This window comes from Entelurus aequoreus, linkage group LG21 (assembly GCF_033978785.1).
Source record: "Entelurus aequoreus isolate RoL-2023_Sb linkage group LG21, RoL_Eaeq_v1.1, whole genome shotgun sequence".
NCBI classification, from domain to species: Eukaryota; Metazoa; Chordata; class Actinopteri; order Syngnathiformes; family Syngnathidae; genus Entelurus; species Entelurus aequoreus.
Genome location: NC_084751.1, coordinates 49,392,039 through 49,412,151, shown reverse-complemented (window position 1 = coordinate 49,412,151; position 20,113 = coordinate 49,392,039). Strand labels below are relative to the sequence as shown.

Sequence of the window (20,113 nt, the reverse complement as noted above, 5' to 3'; positions counted from 1 at the left end):
AACTTCAAAGAACACAAACAAAAAACTAGTGTGATCTCTTATTTTTTCCTTTACGTTTAGTTGTGCTCTCAAACACTAGTAATATAGTAAAGAATAATCTCGACTGCATCACAGAAAGTTTCTCAAACAAATCAAATGTTCACACAAACCTTTGACTAAGTCATCTGTGCCGACCCGATCATGTGACTAAGTTATCTCTGCCGACCCGATCATGTGACTAAGTTATCTGTGCCGACCCGATCATGTGACTAAGTCATCTGTGCCGACCCGATCATGTGACTAAGTCATCTGTGCCGACCCGATCATGTGACTAAGTCATCTGTGCCGACCCGATCATGTGACTAAGTTATCTCTGCCTGGTCCGACTGTATTCCACAAGATGATGAAAGGGATATTTTGGAGAGACATTTTCCTCTACGCACTTTTGTCATTTTGTTTGTCTTGATGTCAGATGGAAGCCAGCATTAGTATGGAATAAAAGAGATTAAGGAACTGCTTTAAATATTGTACTGACATTGTTGGTGCTAGGAATTTTCAAAACGGGGTCAGAGACCCCATCAAGTCATAAAAATGGGGTCCCACAGTACATTTTTGGGGTCCCACTTTTTTGTAAGCGTTTTGACAACAAATGATAAATGTATGCATTATCCTGTCATATCTCACATTCTATATTGTGTTCTGGAAAAAGGTTGTCATAAACGTTACTTCATTCATTAAAAAAAATATACAAAAGAAAACACATTTTTATGCATACGTAAATGTATTCAGTTATAAACAGTCACTCACTTTCTTCTTTACTTCATGGGTCTAAACTTTACCGCTGCTGCTAGTTTTTTTTATATATTTTTATTTAATAAGTTGTAGGTGTATTTATTCCAGTATAAAAGTGTTTGCTTGGGTCATGAAATGATGAGAATGGTGTGCCAGGGCATACATACATTATTTATTTAAATCTCTAGAGTCGACATCAGTGGTTCTTAACCTTGTTGGAGGTATTGAACCCCACCAGTTTCAAATGTGCATTCACCCAACCCTTCTTTTGTGAAAAATACATTTTTTATTTTTTTGAAATTCAAGACAAAGTTATGTTTTTTTACGGGTGCACTTGATGAAGCGTGCATGAACATCACCTTGTTCAAAGAACAAAACCAACACAGTGCATGAACTCACAACAAATGACACACCTGCAAATCAGTCTGACTTCTGCTGTTGCCGTATCCGTAATACGCCGATAGGGAGAAGTTTTTATTTACAAGATTGAGTCGGGCTCCACCGAACCCCTGAGGCCAACATACCGAACCCCTGAGGCCAACATACCGAACCCCTGAGGCCAACATACCGAACCCCTGAGGCCAACATACCGAACCCCTGAGGCCAACATACCGAACCCCTGAGGCCAACATACCGAACCCCTGAGGCCAACATACCGAACCCCTGAGGCCAACATACCGAACCCCTGAGGCCAACATACCGAACCCCTGAGGCCAACATACCGAACCCCTGAGGCCAACATACCGAACCCATGAGGCCAACATACCGAACCCCTGAGGCCAACATACCGAACCCCTGAGGCCAACATACCGAACCCCTGAGGCCAACATACCGAACCCCTGAGGCCAACATACCGAACCCCTGAGGCCAACATACCGAACCCCTGAGGCCAACATACCGAACCCCTGAGGCCAACATACCGAACCCCTGAGGCCAACATACCGAACCCCTGAGGCCAACATACCGAACCCCTGAGGCCAACATACCGAACCCCTGAGGCCAACATACCGAACCCCTGAGGCCAACATACCGAACCCCTGAGGCCAACATACCGAACCCCTGAGGCCAACATACCGAACCCCTGAGGCCAACATACCGAACCCATGAGGCCAACATACCGAACCCCTGAGGCCAACATACCGAACCCCTGAGGCCAACATACCGAACCCCTGAGGCCAACATACCGAACCCCTGAGGCCAACATACCGAACCCCTGAGGCCAACATACCGAACCCCTGAGGCCAACATACCGAACCCCTGAGGCCAACATACCGAACCCCTGAGGCCAACATACCGAACCCCTGAGGCCAACATACCGAACCCCTGAGGCCAACATACCGAACCCAGGTTGAGAACCACTGGTCTACATCAACTTCACATCCATCCCTCAATTCTAAGTTGTTGTTTTTTTGGTTTGTTTGTTTTCTGCCCTTTTTGTCAAAGAAAACTTTTTTTATGGCAAACACAAAAAATATGCAAAATCTTCCACAAAAAATATTTTTCAAATTGGAATATTTGATGTTAAGCATTCGGAGCCTTGGATAGGTCAATAATTCATAAAAACATTGATTTTGACCCAATATTATGTTTTGAACAATGGCAGTTTTAAATAAATAAAAACTGCTTTGTTTTATTAGTCAACACTGCAACTTTTTCTAAATGACATTTCACCTGTAAGCTTTTTTATTCCACTTTTGTTATGTTTTTGTAAATTGTATTAGTATTTTTACAATGTGCCGTGGGCTTTTAAAACATTAGCTGCGGGCCGCAAATGGCCTCCGGGCCACACCTTTGACACCCCTGCTATAGACAATAAAACATGAAATGTGCTAAGTCTCTGGATAAAAAGTAGATCCTAACGCACAGTCAGCATCTCTGCTTGAGTGAACAATGACGGGGATGATGTCAGCCATGCAAGCGACACTTGCTAACTTGTCAGCCACTTCTCCAAGAGACTCCTTTTATACACTCCTTGCACATTAACACTTCAAAAGGCACATATTTGTTGACCTGCAAAGTATGTTTTTGGTCGGGTGCTGGTTAGCTTGAAGCTAACAGCTAGCATGTCTCCATCCTCGAACCATGTCGAAACAGCGGGAGATAAAAGTGAAGTTTCCATGGACTCACAAAGACTAAAACAAGTCATTTACTGGAGTCATGGCACAGGATAAAGTTAAAAAGGTTGACTTTACACTCACCTTAGTGTTTACCATCAAGACTTTCTTTTGACAGCCCCTCGCAGTAAAGTTGTCCGAGTGCAAACTGAGGCATTATTTGTCATCGGCAAAACTTTCGGTGAATCAAAATGTAAGAAATTGTACCGGAATGTTCATTATTTTGAAGACGACCAATAAAAACGCGGAGAAGGCAGGTTCGGTAAAAAATAAAAAATAAATCTGCGTCCCGGGGACGCGCGGACTTACGAAAATGTGCGTCCTGACGTCAATGCGTAAAAAGACACAAAAAGTGCGTTAACGCCAACAGTGACTGATATTGTCAAAAGCACACACCATTAATCAATGAAAAAATGTACAGTTATTACATGTGATCCGTATAGATGGATGATAGGTATCGGAAAGTATCCTTTAAGGGTGGCTTTTCCTGGATTCTGCTACATATTTCTTTAACACTTTCTTTTTTTTTTTTGCACTGATATTGCTGATGCTCTAATGTCAACAAAAAGAAAGGCATTCTATTGTTGTTTGTGATCATTTCCACAAACCAATACTAAATGATGAATTCATGTGTCACTTTCTGCTGGACAGGATCTTGAGAGTCTTCACTCCCACACAATGAAAAGGCTGTGATTTCCACCTCATTTGCATCTGCCTTTTGCCTCACCTGGCTTACATTGTCTGCTATCATGCTAAAGAAACTTTTACCAGAATGCATAGCATAATAAAGTGCTGAGAAACTATATTTGACTTTCCCATGATGATGTAACACTCCCTTCTATTACAAGCTTACACACGGCTACACTTTCAGACTCTTTCTCATAACCCCAATACAAAATGGGTCTTCTATCATTTGTGAGGGCCCGACGAGCTCCGACAGAACTAAGACGCTGATTGCAAGCCACCCGACAGAACTAAGACTCTGATTGCAAGCCACCCGACAGAACTAAGACTCTGATTGCAAGCCACCCGACAGAACTAAGACTCTGATTGCAAGCCACCCGACAGAACTAAGACTCTGATTGCAAGCCACCCGACAGAACTAAGACTCTGATTGCAAGCCACCCGACAGAACTAAGACTCTGATTGCAAGCCACCCGACAGAACTAAGACTCTGATTGCAAGCCACCCGACAGAACTAAGACTCTGATTGCAAGCCACCCGACAGAACTAAGACTCTGATTGCAAGCCACCCGACAGAACTAAGACTCTGATTGCAAGCCACCCGACAGAACTAAGACGCTGATTGCAAGCCACCCGACAGAACTAAGACGCTGATTGCAAGCCATCCTTCAGCTGACTCACAGCGAGCACTTCACACACACTTTGTGTTTGATGTCACTTCTAAAGATACTTCAAATACAACCAAAGTTGAAGCATCCTGATGTGTGGGAATTCCACTCATGTGGTTCTTAAGCAAATTACAAGCAAAGCCAAAGACAAGATTCGAAAAATAAACATCTTGAAATGAAGTGTTTGCGTTATTTGATGTTAACTACAAAGCTTATAAAGCAGGGGTCTCAAACTTGCAACCCCCCCCCCCCTCTTAATATCAAAGTATAGATTCATGTGGTAAAAATGTGGCTAATAGTTAAAGACCTCGAATCCCACCAGACAAACCAATGACTACAAACACACCAGACAAACCAATGACTACAAACACACCAGACAAACCAATGACTACAAACACAGCAGACAAACCAATGACTACAAACACACCAGACAAACTAATGACTACAAACACACCAGACAAACCAATGACTACAAACACACCAGACAAACCAATGACTACAAACACAGCAGACAAACCAATGACTACAAACACAGCAGACAAACCAATGACTACAAACACAGCAGACAAACCAATGACTACAAACACAGCAGACAGACCAATGACTACAAACACAGCAGACAAACCAATGACTACAAACACAGCAGACAAACCAATGACTACAAACACAGCAGACAAACCAATGACTACAAACACAGCAGACAAACCAATGACTACAAACACAGCAGACAAACCAATGACTACAAACACAGCAGACAAATCAATGACTACAAACACAGCAGACAAACCAATGACTACAAACACACCAGACAAACCAATGACTACAAACACACCAGACAAACCAATGACTACAAACACAGCAGACAAATCAATGACTACAAACACAGCAGACAAACCAATGACTACAAACACACCAGACAAACCAATGACTACAAACACACCAGACAAACCAATGACTACAAACACAGCAGACAAATCAATGACTACAAACACAGCAGACAAACCAATGACTACAAACACACCAGACAAACCAATGACTACAAACACAGCAGACAAATCAATGACTACAAACACAGCAGACAAACCAATGACTACAAACACACCAGACAAACCAATGACTACAAACACACCAGACAAACCAATGACTACAAACACACCAGACCAATGACTACAAATGCAGCAGACAAACCAATGACTACAAACACAGCAGACAGACCAATGACTACAAACACAGCAGACAAACCAATGACTACAAACACAGTGCAAACACAAAACTGACAGCGCAACAACACACACACAAAAAGCAACAACAACTACTACGGATGGTAAGTGTTACAAAGTACAAAAGCAGTGAAGTTGTGTAAATGGTGAATGAAAAGAGACTACAATCAACTTCTATTTAATTGAATAGTCTGCAAAGACAAGATATTTCACGTTCCAACTGGAAAACTTTGTTATTTTTTTTGCAAATATTAGCTCATTTGGAATTTGATGCCTGCAACATGTTTCAAAAAAGTTAAAGTAGCAATGATTGTCACACACACACACTAGGTGTGGTGAAATTATGCTCTGCATTTGACCCATCACCCTTGATCACCCCCTGGGAGGTGAGTAGAGCAGTGAGCAGCAGCAGTGGCCGCGCCCGGGAATCATTTTTGGTGATTTAACCCCCAATTTCAACCCTTGATGCTGAGTGTCAAGCATGGCTCCCATTTTTATAGTCTTTGGTATGACTGGGCCGGGCTTTGAACTCACGACCTCCCCATCTCAGGGCGGACACTCTACCCACAAGGCCACTGAGCAGGCAAAAGCTAGTTTTGCTAGCACAAAAGCTGGCACTAGTAGCAAAAAAACTGAGAAAGTTGAGGAATGCTCATCAAAGACTTATTTGGAACATCCCACAGGTGAACAGGCTAATTGGGAACAGGTGGGTGCCATGATTGGCTATAAAAGCAGCTTCTATGAAAGTGATGATCCCAAAGTTAAACTTGACAAACTTTTGTTTCAACTGGAAGTTATCAAATCAAAACTTGTTTTAACTGCAATATCATTCTTGTAATCAATCATTAAGACTTAAAGGAGAAGTGCACTTTTTCTACATCATCTACACTCCTTTTACTCCCCGCACATTTCCCCTTTGTATGACAATTTGTCATTCTCTGCCAAGGAGCGTGTTAACAAGGCACACAAAAGCTGGTCATCCGTCTCTCATACGCCATCAATTCCAAGAAATGTGGGGACAAGAGAAAAAAGTTGAATATGTAACATTTTTTGTGGCTGTTTTTCTGGTTGGAAATGGGCTGTGTTCAAAACACCTTCAGCCGAGGAAAGAGAAGCAGCCTCGTTTATTATTTTTCATGGACTATTTGTACAAAACAGTTATACAATAATATGCAATATTTCTAAAAATAAGTTACAGAGTGGAATATTTGAGGTTGGGTAATTACAGCCTTCAATAATTCATGACAGTTTTTGATACAGTGGACAAAATGATTTTTACAGTGCCCAATGACCTAGAATTAGAGAGAGGAGCAGGACTTGGTTGAGTTTATTGAGTATCTGACCATCTCCAAGGGATCTTAACAGTGTGACAATATGTTATTTTAATGTTTAATTCTGTTGTGGTAACGACCACCATAGCTCAGAATCAGTATTTCTACTGGTAGAATCCATTTACAAATCTAGGTAAGCAAAGACTTGGCTCAAATATGATTCTGTAGTGAATATCGAGACTCCATATCCAGCGCCCTCAGGTAAATTACATTTGGTTTTGATTGAGGGTAAATCCAGACACACAGAGACGTAATAACCGTAACAGCATACCTACCTTGTGGTTCTCCAGAGGGTCCTTCATGGCGAATGTCTGAATGAATTCCTCAGGCCCTATAAAACTCAGCCTGTCCTGTGAGGGGAAGACAGGACGATCAACAACAGTAATAACATACGGAAGATCTAGTGATGAAGGACAATCTTTATGTGGAGGGTGTGTTGAGATTGTAATGAAAGGAGAAGCAAATCTGCATGCACACACACAGACACACACAGACACACAAGCTGTTCAAAATGCCACAAAAAAAGCCATGACTCAAAGCATTTTGCTTTCACAGAAAATGTAAATAAACATTATGCTCAGCTTTATGGCTCACTAAGAGAGCCAAATGAAATAAAAGCTTTCGTTGAAGTTTATCAATGTTGTCTTTGTACACCAGCGTAACCACAGATTTACTTTGGTTCAAACAAGGTTCTGTTAATGTGCAACTGCAAATCAACTTAACAAGACACCAAACATCCCAAAATACACAAATATGTGCTTACTAGTTCAATGTGCGTGAGCTGCTGGGCGAGGACGAAGGGGTCATCGCATACGCCAAGTATGTCCATTCTTTGTGCAGATTCCCGCTTGCTCTTCAGGGAGGCGGGACGCTCAGACGCCACAGACTTTAGCGCAGCTGTCGCCTCTTCGTATTGGCCCAGAGCCGACAGGCGTTTGATGAGGCGCTGGGTCATCTGCTGCATGGCTCGCCATGAGTACTGAGGACAGAAAACAAATAAAAAGGATTAAATGAGTGTAATCTAAAAAAGCTAGTGCCATCTAGTGGACAGAATGAGGCAGCCATTGAACAACCTCAATGGGGCAGTTAGCGGCATCTAATAAGCTGAATTGGGCATATTAGTGCCATCTAAAGTAATTGATAAGGCACGTTAGCGCCATCTAGTGGACAGAATGTGGCATGTTGGCACTGTCTAACAGACTGAATGGGGCATATTAGTGCCATCTAACGGACTGAATGGGCCATGGAAGTGCCATCTAACGGACTGTATGGGGCACATTAGCGCCATCTAGTGGACAAAATGTGGCATGTTGGCACTATCTAACAGACTGAATGGGGCATATTAGTGCCATCTAACAGACTGAATGGGCCATGGAAGTGCCATCTAACAGACTGTATGGGGCATATTAGCGCCATTTAGTGGACAAAATGTGGCATGTTGGCACTATCTAACAGACTGAATGGGGCATATTAGTGCCATCTAACAGACTGAATGGGCCATGGAAGTGCCATCTAACGGACTGTATGGGGCATATTAGCGCCATTTAGTGGACAAAATGTGGCACGTTGGCACTATCTAACAGACTGAATGGGCCATGGAAGTGCCATCTAACGGACTGTATGGGGCATATTAGCGCCATGTAAAGTTATCTATAAAGGCATGTTAGCGCCATATACCTTTTACCGTATTGCATTTGCATTATCTTGTTTAGCACACTCATTGTTTATGTTCTTTGTTTGTTTTTTTTTGTTTTGTTTTGCTTAGTTGTTTTTTTTATTTTTTTTATTTTTTGTTTTTTGTTTTTTTTTTGTTGTTGGTTTTTTTTTTTGTTTTTTTTTTTGTTTGCTCCATGCTTTTTTAACCTGTAAAGCACTTTGGTGCAATCTAAAAAGTTGTTGAAAATGTGCTATATAAATAAAGTTGACTTGACTTGACATCTAGTGGACAAAATGTGGCATGTTAGCATCATCTATCCGACTGAATGGGGCACATTAGTGCCATTTAACGGACTGAATGGTCCATGGAAGTGCCATCTAACGGACTGTATGGGGCATATTAGTGCCATGTAAAGCTATTTATAAGGCATGTTAGCGCCATATAGTGGACAAAATGTGGCATGTTAGCATCATCTATCCGACTGAATGGGGCACATTAGTGCCATTTAACGGACTGAATGGTCCATGGAAGTGCCATCTAACGGACTGTATGGGGCATATTAGCGCCATGTAAAGTTATCTATAAAGGCATGTTAGCGCCATATAGTGGACAAAATGTGGCATGTTAGCATCATCTATCCGACTGAATGGGGCACATTAGTGCCATTTAACGGACTGAATGGGCCATGGAAGTGACATCTAACGGACTGTATGGGGCATATTAGTGCCATGTAAAGCTATTTATAAGGCATGTTAGCGCCATCCAGTGGACAAAATGTGGCATGTTGGCACCATCTAACGGACTGAATGGGGCACATTAGTGCCATAACGGACTGAATGGGCCATGGAAGTGCCATCTAACAGACTGAATGGGGCATATTAGCGCCATGTAAAGGACTGATTGGGGAATGTAGTTAGTGATATATAGAATAAAAGTAGTGTAAAAAATATGCCACTAACCTCGTCTCCTCTGGCCACATGGTGCGTCATGTCCTTGAGACAACGCATCATCCGCTCATCCCGGAAGTCATACGGGAAGGTCTCTGTCCATTCGGTCAGCAGCTGAACCAGCTTTGGCGCCACTTCACAGAAACGTATCTGAACAAAAATCCCATGTAAAGCATAATGAGAATGTTTTCTGACTATGTGGTAATAGATATGTCTTATCTACATGTTTCTACTTTGTCCTTTAACCTTTAAGTTAATCAAACTATGTGAGCTTAAAGCGCCTGTAAGTAATTGGTCCTTATACATGTGATGATTGCTTTTTAAATGTGTTTTACCCACAGGCATTGAGAAGCCCTTTTTATTCTTTGCTTATGAGATGGTAAATGTCTCCTGGCAAAATAATGCGTATGCATGTGTGGGAGCAAGTGAAGCCAACTGTGTGCGTGCAGTGGGAATGCATCATCATCTTGTGGGGACATCAAAATGTGATTACATGGTAAGAAAAAAAAGCACATATGAACAACATTGTGTGGGTGTGACTTTTCACCATCCACCTACCTTGTCCAGCAGGGCGTCTCCACAGCGCTGCTGCTCCACACATAGGTGACAAACTCGTGTCATAAGCTCGTAGGGGTGCAGGAAGAGGCGTGAACTCAGCAGGAAGGTAAAGACGTAGGATCGCTGATGAACAACAAGGTTACATTTACAGACACCAAAACAAAACGTGCATGCAACTTACATCGGGGTAGTAATCTACTGTAGGAACCAAATGCTGGATCAGCGCCTCAAGAGATGCTGAAACCAAACTGTTGTCATGGTAACACATTTCCCCATAACTAGCAGTGACGCCGTGTCCGTAAAGCCGACTTTTTGCGGCGGGGTTGCTCCGACAGGACTGCTCGCTGCCGCTGCTGGTTTGCCGGTGCATGCGTGCGGGACAGGAAGTGCTGTGAGGCTGCACGCTGGCGTACAGCTTGTCCAAAGCAGAACCCCTGCTGTTGTAATGATGCTCCTTCATGCTCACAGAGTCCACATGTACGCCACAATACGTGCTGGGAGCCTGCGGTATGTCGTACGGGTTCTCCGCCACAGGGTATGCACCCTTGTAGACCTTGTTTTCCTTGGTGGGCTTTGCACAGGTGCCGTGATGATAAGGGCTGTGAGGCTGTGGGTAGTTGTTGTTGTTGCTGTAAAGGCCACAAGTGCTGAACTTTCCGGCGTATGGCGGGGTTGTGGGAGGCATAATCACCTGGGGAAATAACAAAATAAATAGGAAACGCTTATTTTTCACATCTTTTTACGGTACATTCAGCATTTCCAAATTCTTTCAAGATCATTTATCAATCTTTTCAAGCACCTTACAGCTGAGGTAAACTGCACAAGTTCAGTCAGGAAATTAGGCAATTTGAAACTGCCAAACCTTAAAGGGGAACTGCATTTTTTTATTTTATTGTGCCTATAGTTCACAATCATTATGAAAGCCATGACGATATGACCAAACGTCTTTTCCGTGTCGTACTCGCCAGTTTTGGGTCCTATATGGCTGTCAAAGTGTACCAACTTGTTGGAATAGCTACTCAGACTTCAGGTGAGATGCATGATTTATGATCTAGAAACAGGCAGCAAGGAAGCAGCAGACCACTCGATGATGTAAACATAGACACACAAGCTTGTGATCACGTCGCCGCTCTAAATAGGTTGTCTGTGCTTATAACAACAATATCACTAATACTTGTTAATATTCAAGTCATGAAGTATAAATGGAGTGTTGTTAGGGCTTTTTGAATGCTTATTTATCCTATTTTATGGGCGAAATAGTGGAGCTCCCATTGGCTCCGCTGTAAACGGACTATTATTTACGTGTATTTAATATTTAGATTGGGCAGCACGTGGACCAGGGGTTAGTGTATGTGCCTTACAATACAAAGGGTCTGGGTTCGATCCCCTAGGCTCAGGGTCTTTCTGTGTGGAGTTTGCATGTTCTCCCCACGACTGCGTGGGTTCTACTCCGGCTTCCTCCCACCTCCAAAGACATGCACCTGGGGATAGGCCCCTCCCACCTCCAAAGACATGCACCTGGGGATAGGCCCCTCCCACCTCCAAAGACATGCACCTGGGGATAGGCCCCTCCCACCTCCAAAGACATGCACCTGGGGATAGGCCCCTCCCACCTCCAAAGACATGCACCTGGGGATAGGTTGATTGTCAACACTAAATGGTCCCTAGTGTGTCCAGGGTGTATGCAGACAGTTGTAAAATGTGTCTGACTGCAGTGCGCCACCTCACTGAGAGGTCCAACCAGCTCCTTCATTATAAGGCACTCATGTTCCAGTTTTGCACACATTTCCATGAATTTAATAAATGTGATGGACATTTCCTATTACAAATGCACTGTTTTTAAAAGTTGCCAGTAATAAACGTTGTTTTGTGAAACGAGAAGAAATATAAAACTGCATCAATATACATAAATTAAAGATGCGTCAATAATCGATGTTTAATCGAATTGTAGCTCCTGAATTGTAATGGTAATCGAGTCGTGCGATGGCCAAAGATTCCCAACACTAATATCCACATAGCAGAAGGGAGAGCTACCACAGGTCATTTCTACTCACAACCAAAAGATTCTATAAACACACCACTGTACTGTAATCTGTATATAGTGTTATCTATTTAGTGAACAATATGTGTGCAATATGGGTATTACTTTAAAGCGGGGCTTTCAACTGATGGCCAAGGGGCCCAATTCAGACCGGAAATAAGACCATACTGGCCCTCGAGTTCAGTTCAAAATTTGGGAGACTAACATTTTTTGTAGCAATTTCCTAAAAACACAAGCGTACGCTCCTCTGTTTTTGTGCCGCTGGTTGACTATACCGTGTGCTTGGAATGTGGTCAATCTTTAAGCAGCACTCGCAGGTTGTGCAAATATCATGAAACCTGATCCCTCCAGGCAGAGATTCAGAAGTGTTAGCGTAATTACGCTTAGAGTTGCATAATTGTGGCCCTCCTTTGTGCATTCCTGAAGTTGGTGAAGCCCTTGTAGAAAGTCACTCAGCTTTTTAAACATGTTTTGTGCTGCAATTGCACTTTTAGTCGCTCTGTTCAATCATGAAGGGGTAAAACCCAACAAGCTGTTGAGACAGATGCTAGGACAGCAGTGATTTTATTGTCTTAATGGTGAAGATAATTGGATTTGAGAAAGGTAAGCTGATCCCAGATCCCCACCAAGGTATGCTTTAACTCTGGAGCCATCTTCATCCTGTTTCAAGACCATATGCCAGTGTAAATCACACACACACACACACACACACACACACACACACACACACACACACACACACACACACACACACACACACACACACACACACACACACACACACACACACACACACACACACACACACACACACACACACACACACACACACACACACACACACACTTCAAACACTGATGTGCATATGCACTGTGTCAGAAAAGAAAAGCTTGCAGGAATCCAGCCGGCTTTTGTTTGTCCATCACAGACTCAACACACACGCACACACATTTGGCGCCATGCCAGTGCCAGCCAGTGAAGCGGCAGTTTGTCTGGTGAACTCTATGGTCTGCCTTCCTCCTAACTCCGTTAAAAGATTACTGTGGCTTTAACTTGCTCATATTACAATGCGGCATCTGGAAAAGCCTAAGAGTGGCGGTCAATTCCACAGAACAATCCAATGCATATGATTGGCTTTCTGTTTGCACTGACTGTCTTTGTGAGAGGGAAAAAAGAGCATTTGGCAGATTCCCTGAAAAGTTCACCCCTGTGAAAGTTACGACTTCCATAATGCAGCTTGAAATCTTACTCTAAATTGCAGGTTGAACAACTTAATGATGACATTGGGAGCATAATTTCAAGTCTGCATTCTCCGGACTGTAAACCCTAAAAAACTACAGACTTTGAAAAGTAGTTTAATGTGGGAATAAAAATACAATAAATGGCCCAACTAAAAACCACAACTCATGTATGTTCATCTAAACATTTCAAGTGCATTTACCCTGTAATCAGAAAGCAGTTTTTTTGTTCAAATCTCTACAGACAACAAGTCAAAGTGTAAGCAGTTCATCCTAAGGTTAGTGACTGCAGGCTGATGTCATCTCCTAATGGATCTAAACCAAGAAAGACCACAACACAACCTAGTGGTTTCAACTAGGCCCGGGCAATTATATCATCGTGATTGATGACGGTCATCTGTTTTGTTATTTTCGTAGCATGTTAATACAATGATAAACAAATATCTACTTTATTTAGTTTTAGTGCAGAAGCTCCAAAACAATATACATTCTTTTTTTTTTATATTAATCGAGATTGAATAATCAATAAAAAAATTAGTTGTGATCATTTTTTGGCCATATCGCCCAGCCCTAATTTCAACACGCGGCTGATTTTGGGTAGGGATGGTTAAGTGTACGGTTACACAACAACCTGGTGGTGAGGGCATCGCGTGGCAGCTGCCGCCATCAGTGTGTGAATGTGGAAATAGTGTCAAAGTGCTTTGAGTACCTTGAAGGTAGAAAAGTACAGTATAACCCATCTACCATTTACAAAAAGAAACAACAAAAGAAACGTTAAAAAGTTCATTTGTATTTCTGAAAAAATGCACAATTGTAGATTTTGTAACTCCGTTTGTGTCAGCCAGACATCACCGTTGTTAGTCTCAGGCCCTTGTCCAAATCACTCGATGAAAGTTCTACTATGTAAGGAGTTGGGGGATGGAGGATGAAGAGGGGTGGTCTATGACAATGGAGGTATTATCTGGTGTTAACAATTGCACAAAAAAGCACAGGAAGAGATCAGAGCAGATCACATACACAAAGCAGCTTTCACACACTAGCTACCGTCAGGCCGCATCGGTTTTACATCACACAAAGTCCGGCAATAAATCTGTGAACTTTTATTATCCTACTTACGTATATCATCTCCATTGACCTTGTGAACTGTCACAGCCACACTTCTATTTGCTAAATGGCCATGAACAAATGAGCATTTGTGTTGACCGCAATTGAAAAAATGAGCCTATCGAAAGTCATTTACTGATCCAGGCAGATATGGCAAGCACACACAGTGAGGAGCAAAGTTCAGCCTACAATTTAGTGGCTTTATGACGTTAAGTATAAGCAGCTGCTTTGGCCATGCGACTGTACAATTGCACTTATTGGAAGCCAGCTAACCAGAGTCAACATTTACAGTACATGACCCAGTAACTGGTCTGTGCTGTAAACCTGTTACATAACAATATTGTTTTGTACGCTTACTTGAGTATTAAATAACTATATCTTCTATGTTCTCATCACTCTTGTCTATTAGTATACAAGATTACACACATTTGCTTCACAAACTTTGAGCATGGGTGGGGCAATATTGGTGCAGATCCAAATGTGTCTTACATTTTTCATATTGCGATACAAGGAAATAATCATCAAACAATATAAGATTGTTGGGCTTGGAGGAGGTCCACACTATGCTGACCACACTGTCTGTTGGGTGAAGTGGTAACCCAATTAATGCGGAGTCTATGTAAAAGTACAACTTAGAGAAAGGTTGTGCATGACTTATCAAAACAAGCATGTCTTTTATTTCTCACAGTGCGGCCAAGTGGAATGAAATGCTATCTTTGTTCCACTTTGTACCTCATGTACTGTACTACGGCACTATTAGGCTGCATAACCAAGAGAAGGCTTGTTTTTCTTGAGGCAAAAGCCTTTATGGTCAGCTGTATTAGCAGCTATAAACAAGGTTAAAGTCCAAGCATATCGCATGGTTTCTTCAAAGCGACTAACCTTTACATAACAGACTGTGGAGCTGCACACAAATCACTCCATTTATCAACCTTGCCTGCCAATGCAAAATTGAGGAATGAAGGGGAAAAGTCCATACTCATGAGTACTCCATAGTTTGGGTTTAGCCACATTTGAGTATTATCTCATTAGACTCAGTACACATAGATAATAATGTTCTGTTTATATTTAACACCTTCTTAGTAGTATTGCCTTTTCCATTTGTGCCTTTCTTTGTGCATCTGATTGGCTAAAATGGCCTTACACAGTCAAGGAAACTGGTGTTTTTATAGTGTTTATTTTGAAACACAATAGTTCAATATTGCATTATTTTCTCTTGTGGAACTATATCAATACACCATCATTACCTCCTTTGTGTGTTGTCAACACTACCTATGTAAACTAACAAAAACAGAACATACAACATCATGTTTTCAACATTTGACTTCTGTTCTCCACCACCACTTTTATAGAAAGTATACCATGAAGTGATTAATATTGTCTATTGTGCCATCCTCATCTATGCACAAATCTTATGTAGCCCAGACCTTTTCTGACGTCTAACATTCGTACCACAGTTGCACTGCTGACATCACCTTTTCTGACGTCTAACATTCGTACCACAGTTGCACTGCTGACATCACCTTTTCTGAAGTCTAACATTCGTACCACAGTTGCACTGCTGACATCACCTTTTCTGACGTCTAACATTCGTACCACAGTTGCACTGCTGACATCACCTTTTCTGACGTCTAACATTCGTACCACAGTTGCACTGCTGACATCACCTTTTCTGACGTCTAACATTCGTACCACAGTTGCACTGCTGACATCACCTGACCCAACCAGCCAAAAACAGACTACAGACAAACCGACCACCCAACTTATTCTGACTGAACATGCTATTCCTTCTTTTGCTGTGGTAACACACCCATGCACTTCTTTGTGTGGGCCACACACACACACACACACACACACACACACACACACACACACACACACACACACACACACACACACACACACACACACACACACACACACACACACACACACACACACACACACACACACACACACACACACACACACACACACACACACTTCCCTGAATGATCTGGTAGGCTAGTACAGTATTAACCTAGAGTCAGGGGGGATAAAGGCACATTATCAGCCCCCTAAGGGGATATAACAAACCTAAGCTTTGCACCCTCTCACTCACGTTATGTTGTCCTAAAATATGACAAACATCAGCATGCATTGCATACTACAAAACATGATGTGGATGTGTCACTTTCACAGGTGAAAGCTGTGGATTATTTTTAGCCCAGGTGGTGCACTGAGGGATGCTTCAGGGCTGCCTTAAAGTAAATTATTAAAGTGTTTAAGGGTATAATTTTAGGGTTTCCAAGCAGCATGATAAGGTAGGCTGAATCCGAAATAAGTGGGATGGAGAAAGCCTTTTATGTGTTTTTTGTGGAATGCTTGGCCTGGAGTACACACACTTTATGTATTCACCCCATTTCTTTTCCCTGCAGGCACACACAATCTGTTACTCTCTCTCTCACACACACACACACACACACACACACACACACACACACACACACACACACACACACACACACACACACACACACACACACACACACACACACACACACACACACACACACACACACACACACACACACACACACACACACACACACACACACACACACACACACAGGGCACCATGCCTGGTCCACATTATGGGCTTGTGAGTGAGTCAGAACACACTCAAGTCAAGGGCTGACTGTGAGAAAAAGCCATGCTGTGCAACCACAGGTGCTGGTCAGCCATGTTTGTTTGTTTGTTTGTTTTTTTGTGCACCCACTAGCCTAATTATAGACTGCTCACAGGGGGAAGCACGATTGTTTGTTTGTTTGTGTGCACCAACTAGCCTAATTCTAGACTGGTCACAAATAACAACAAGTTTAATTCTAGACTGGTCACAAATAACAACAAGTTTAATTCTAGACTGGTCACAAATAACAACAAGTTTAATTCTAGACTGGTCACAAATAACAACAAGTTTAATTCTAGACTGGTCACAGGGGGAAGCAAATAACAACAAATGGGACAACTGGATGAAACAGAAGGCGGTTTACCACAAGTACACAAGGTTATGTAACACATTTGAAATTACGTTGAATAGTCGGTTGACATATTTAGCAGCAAAATGAACTGAAAACAAACATTTAGTTATAAAGCATTCTAGCTGTGAGAAAAAGAACATTTAGTTAGAAAGCAGCCTAGCTGTGAGAAAAACAACATTTAGTTATAAAGCAGCCTAGCTGTGAGAAAACAACATTTAGTTATAAAGCAGCCTAGCTGTGAGAAAAACAACATTTAGTTATAAAGCAGCCTAACTGTGAGAAAACAACATTTAGTTATAAAGCAGCCTAGCTGTGAGAAAAATAACATTTAGTTAGAAAGCAGCCAAGCTGTGAGAAAAACAACATTTAGTTAAAAAGCAGCCTAGCTGTGAGAAAAACAACATTTAGTTATAAAGCAGCCTAGCTGTGAGAAAAAGAACATTTAGTTATAAAGCAGCCTAGCTGTGAGAAAACAACATTTAGTTATAAAGCAGCCTAGCTGTGAGAAAACAACATTTAGTTATAAAGCAGCCTAGCTGTGAGAAAACAACATTTAGTTATAAAGCAGCCTAGCTGTGAGAAAAACAACATTTAGTTATAAAGCAGCCTAGCTGTGAGAAAACAACATTTAGTTATAAAGCAGCCTAGCTGTGAGAAAACAACATTTAGTTCTAAAGCAGCCTAGCTGTGAGAAAACAACATTTAGTTATAAAGCAGCCTAGCTGTGAGAAAACAACATTTAGTTCTAAAGCAGCCTAGCTGTGAGAAAAACAACATTTAGTTATAAAGCAGCCTAGCTGTGAGAAAACAACATTTAGTTATAAAGCAGCCTAGCTGTGAGAAAACAACATTTAGTTATAAAGCAGCCTAGCTGTGAGAAAAACAACATTTAGTTAGAAAGCAGCCTAGCTGTGAGAAAACAACATTTAGTTATAAAGCAGCCTAGCTGTGAGAAAAACAACATTTAGTTATAAAGCAGCCTAGCTGTGAGAAAAAGAACATTTAGTTATAAAGCAGCCTAGCTGTGAGAAAAACAACATTTAGTTATAAAGCAGCCTAGCTGTGAGAAAACAACATTTAGTTCTAAAGCAGCCTAGCTGTGAGAAAAAGAACATTTAGTTCTAAAGCAGCCTAGCTGTGAGAAAAAGAACATTTAGTTATAAAGCAGCCTAGCTGTGAGAAAACAACATTTAGTTATAAAGCAGCCTAGCTGTGAGAAAACAACATTTAGTTATAAAGCAGCCTAGCTGTGAGAAAACAACATTTAGTTCTAAAGCAGCTTAGCTGTGAGAAAAAGAACATTTAGTTATAAAGCAGCCTAGCTGTGAGAAAACAACATTTAGTTGTAAAGCAGCCTAGCTGTGAGAAAAAGAACATTTAGTTATAAAGCAGCCTAGCTGTGAGAAAACAACATTTAGTTGTAAAGCAGCCTAGCTGTGAGAAAAAGAACATTTAGTTGTAAAGCAGCCTAGCTGTGAGAAAAAGAACATTTAGTTATGAAGTTGAAAGCCTACCTGCGATGTGATGCAGCTCAGCGTCACGTCAGCCCTTCCAAAGAAAAGCAACTATTCGTTGGCCGTAGTATTGTCAGTGTTCTCCCAGCCTGACATGTAAATCCCCACACGGCGTGTATAAAAGTTAGTGGAAGTATTTCAAGTGTTTATCCAGCAGCTCTCAGCTCCGTCGTGGTTGTTCTGCTGATATGTGAGAATGTTTCAAGCCTGAAGTCAGTCTCTGCTATTCAAATGACTTCCAGAGAGCCGGGAAAGCTGACCAATCATCACTCGGAGGCGGGATTAAGTCGACCAATCGTAGCAGGGTGAGAAAAATTGAAATGAGACCAAGTGCTGATTGGCTGTCGAGCCGTCAGTCTAGTTTGGTTTCAACCCCCCAGAGAGGAAGTAATGTTTGTTTTGAAGAGTAGGGATGGGCGATACCACACTTTTAGGATTCGATACGATACCGATACTTTTTCTTGCATTTTCATCGATACCGATACCGATACCAATAATTTCTTATTGGCAATTTTTTGTCAGTCAAAAATATTATTACTATTGTTATTATTTAAGACGAATCACAAGACAAATACAGACCATTTATACTACATTTACTATGGTCAATATATAATAAAAGTAAAATTAAAATAAATAACATAAATATGAAAAGTAATTTAAATATTATATATAATAATAACTATATATTATATATAATAATAATTAAATATTAGGGCTTTCCAATTAACAGTCAAATCCAAATTGCAAGAAGCTGCAGTTATTTTTTAAAGTTTGTGATATAATTAGCAATTAATGAAATATGAAATAGGCTAATGTTTTCGAAATGTAAGAAATCATGTTACAGATTAAAACCAAAATCACATTTAATCATATATTCAAGATTTTCTTGGAAAAAAATAAAACTGTAATGCAAAGATGAAGAATCTCCAAATTGTATCTCTTTCTTATCTTGTTTTAAATACTCAAGCAATTTTCAACAAACAGTAAATTCCCCTGTGTGGAAATTATTTGAATTTAGGATAATCATTCAAACAAAAATATTCAGTAAACATTACTAAAAAAAACCAAAAAACAATGCCTGTTTTAAGTCAACAATTGGACAACACTGGATATGCCTGCATGGCTGCATCGCTGTCGGCTGGCTGTGTGTGTGTGTGTGTGTGTGTGTGTGTGTGTGTGTGTGTGTGTGTGTGTGTGTGTGTGTGTGTGTGTGTGTGTGTGTGTGTGTGTGTGTGTGTGTGTTGCA

The 20,113-nt window shown here is 41.3% G+C and overlaps 1 protein-coding gene across 1 annotated transcript in view; it reads right to left on the bottom strand.

The window, feature by feature from the left end:
- The window catches only part of LOC133638800 (ras-GEF domain-containing family member 1B-B-like), a 36,008-nt gene extending 16,927 nt beyond the window's left edge, over positions 1-19,081 (bottom strand). Inside the window, exons 1-6 of the mRNA XM_062031759.1 lie at positions 18,868-19,081; positions 10,132-10,641; positions 9,951-10,073; positions 9,405-9,542; positions 7,552-7,767; positions 7,064-7,138 (exon numbers count right to left, since the gene is read on the bottom strand). Coding sequence (XP_061887743.1) covers positions 7,064-7,138; positions 7,552-7,767; positions 9,405-9,542; positions 9,951-10,073; positions 10,132-10,635 — 1,056 coding nt within the window. The 5' untranslated portion in view covers positions 10,636-10,641; positions 18,868-19,081. The remainder of the gene's footprint in view (positions 1-7,063; positions 7,139-7,551; positions 7,768-9,404; positions 9,543-9,950; positions 10,074-10,131; positions 10,642-18,867) is intronic.
- Between the last annotated feature and the right edge of the window lie 1,032 nt (positions 19,082-20,113).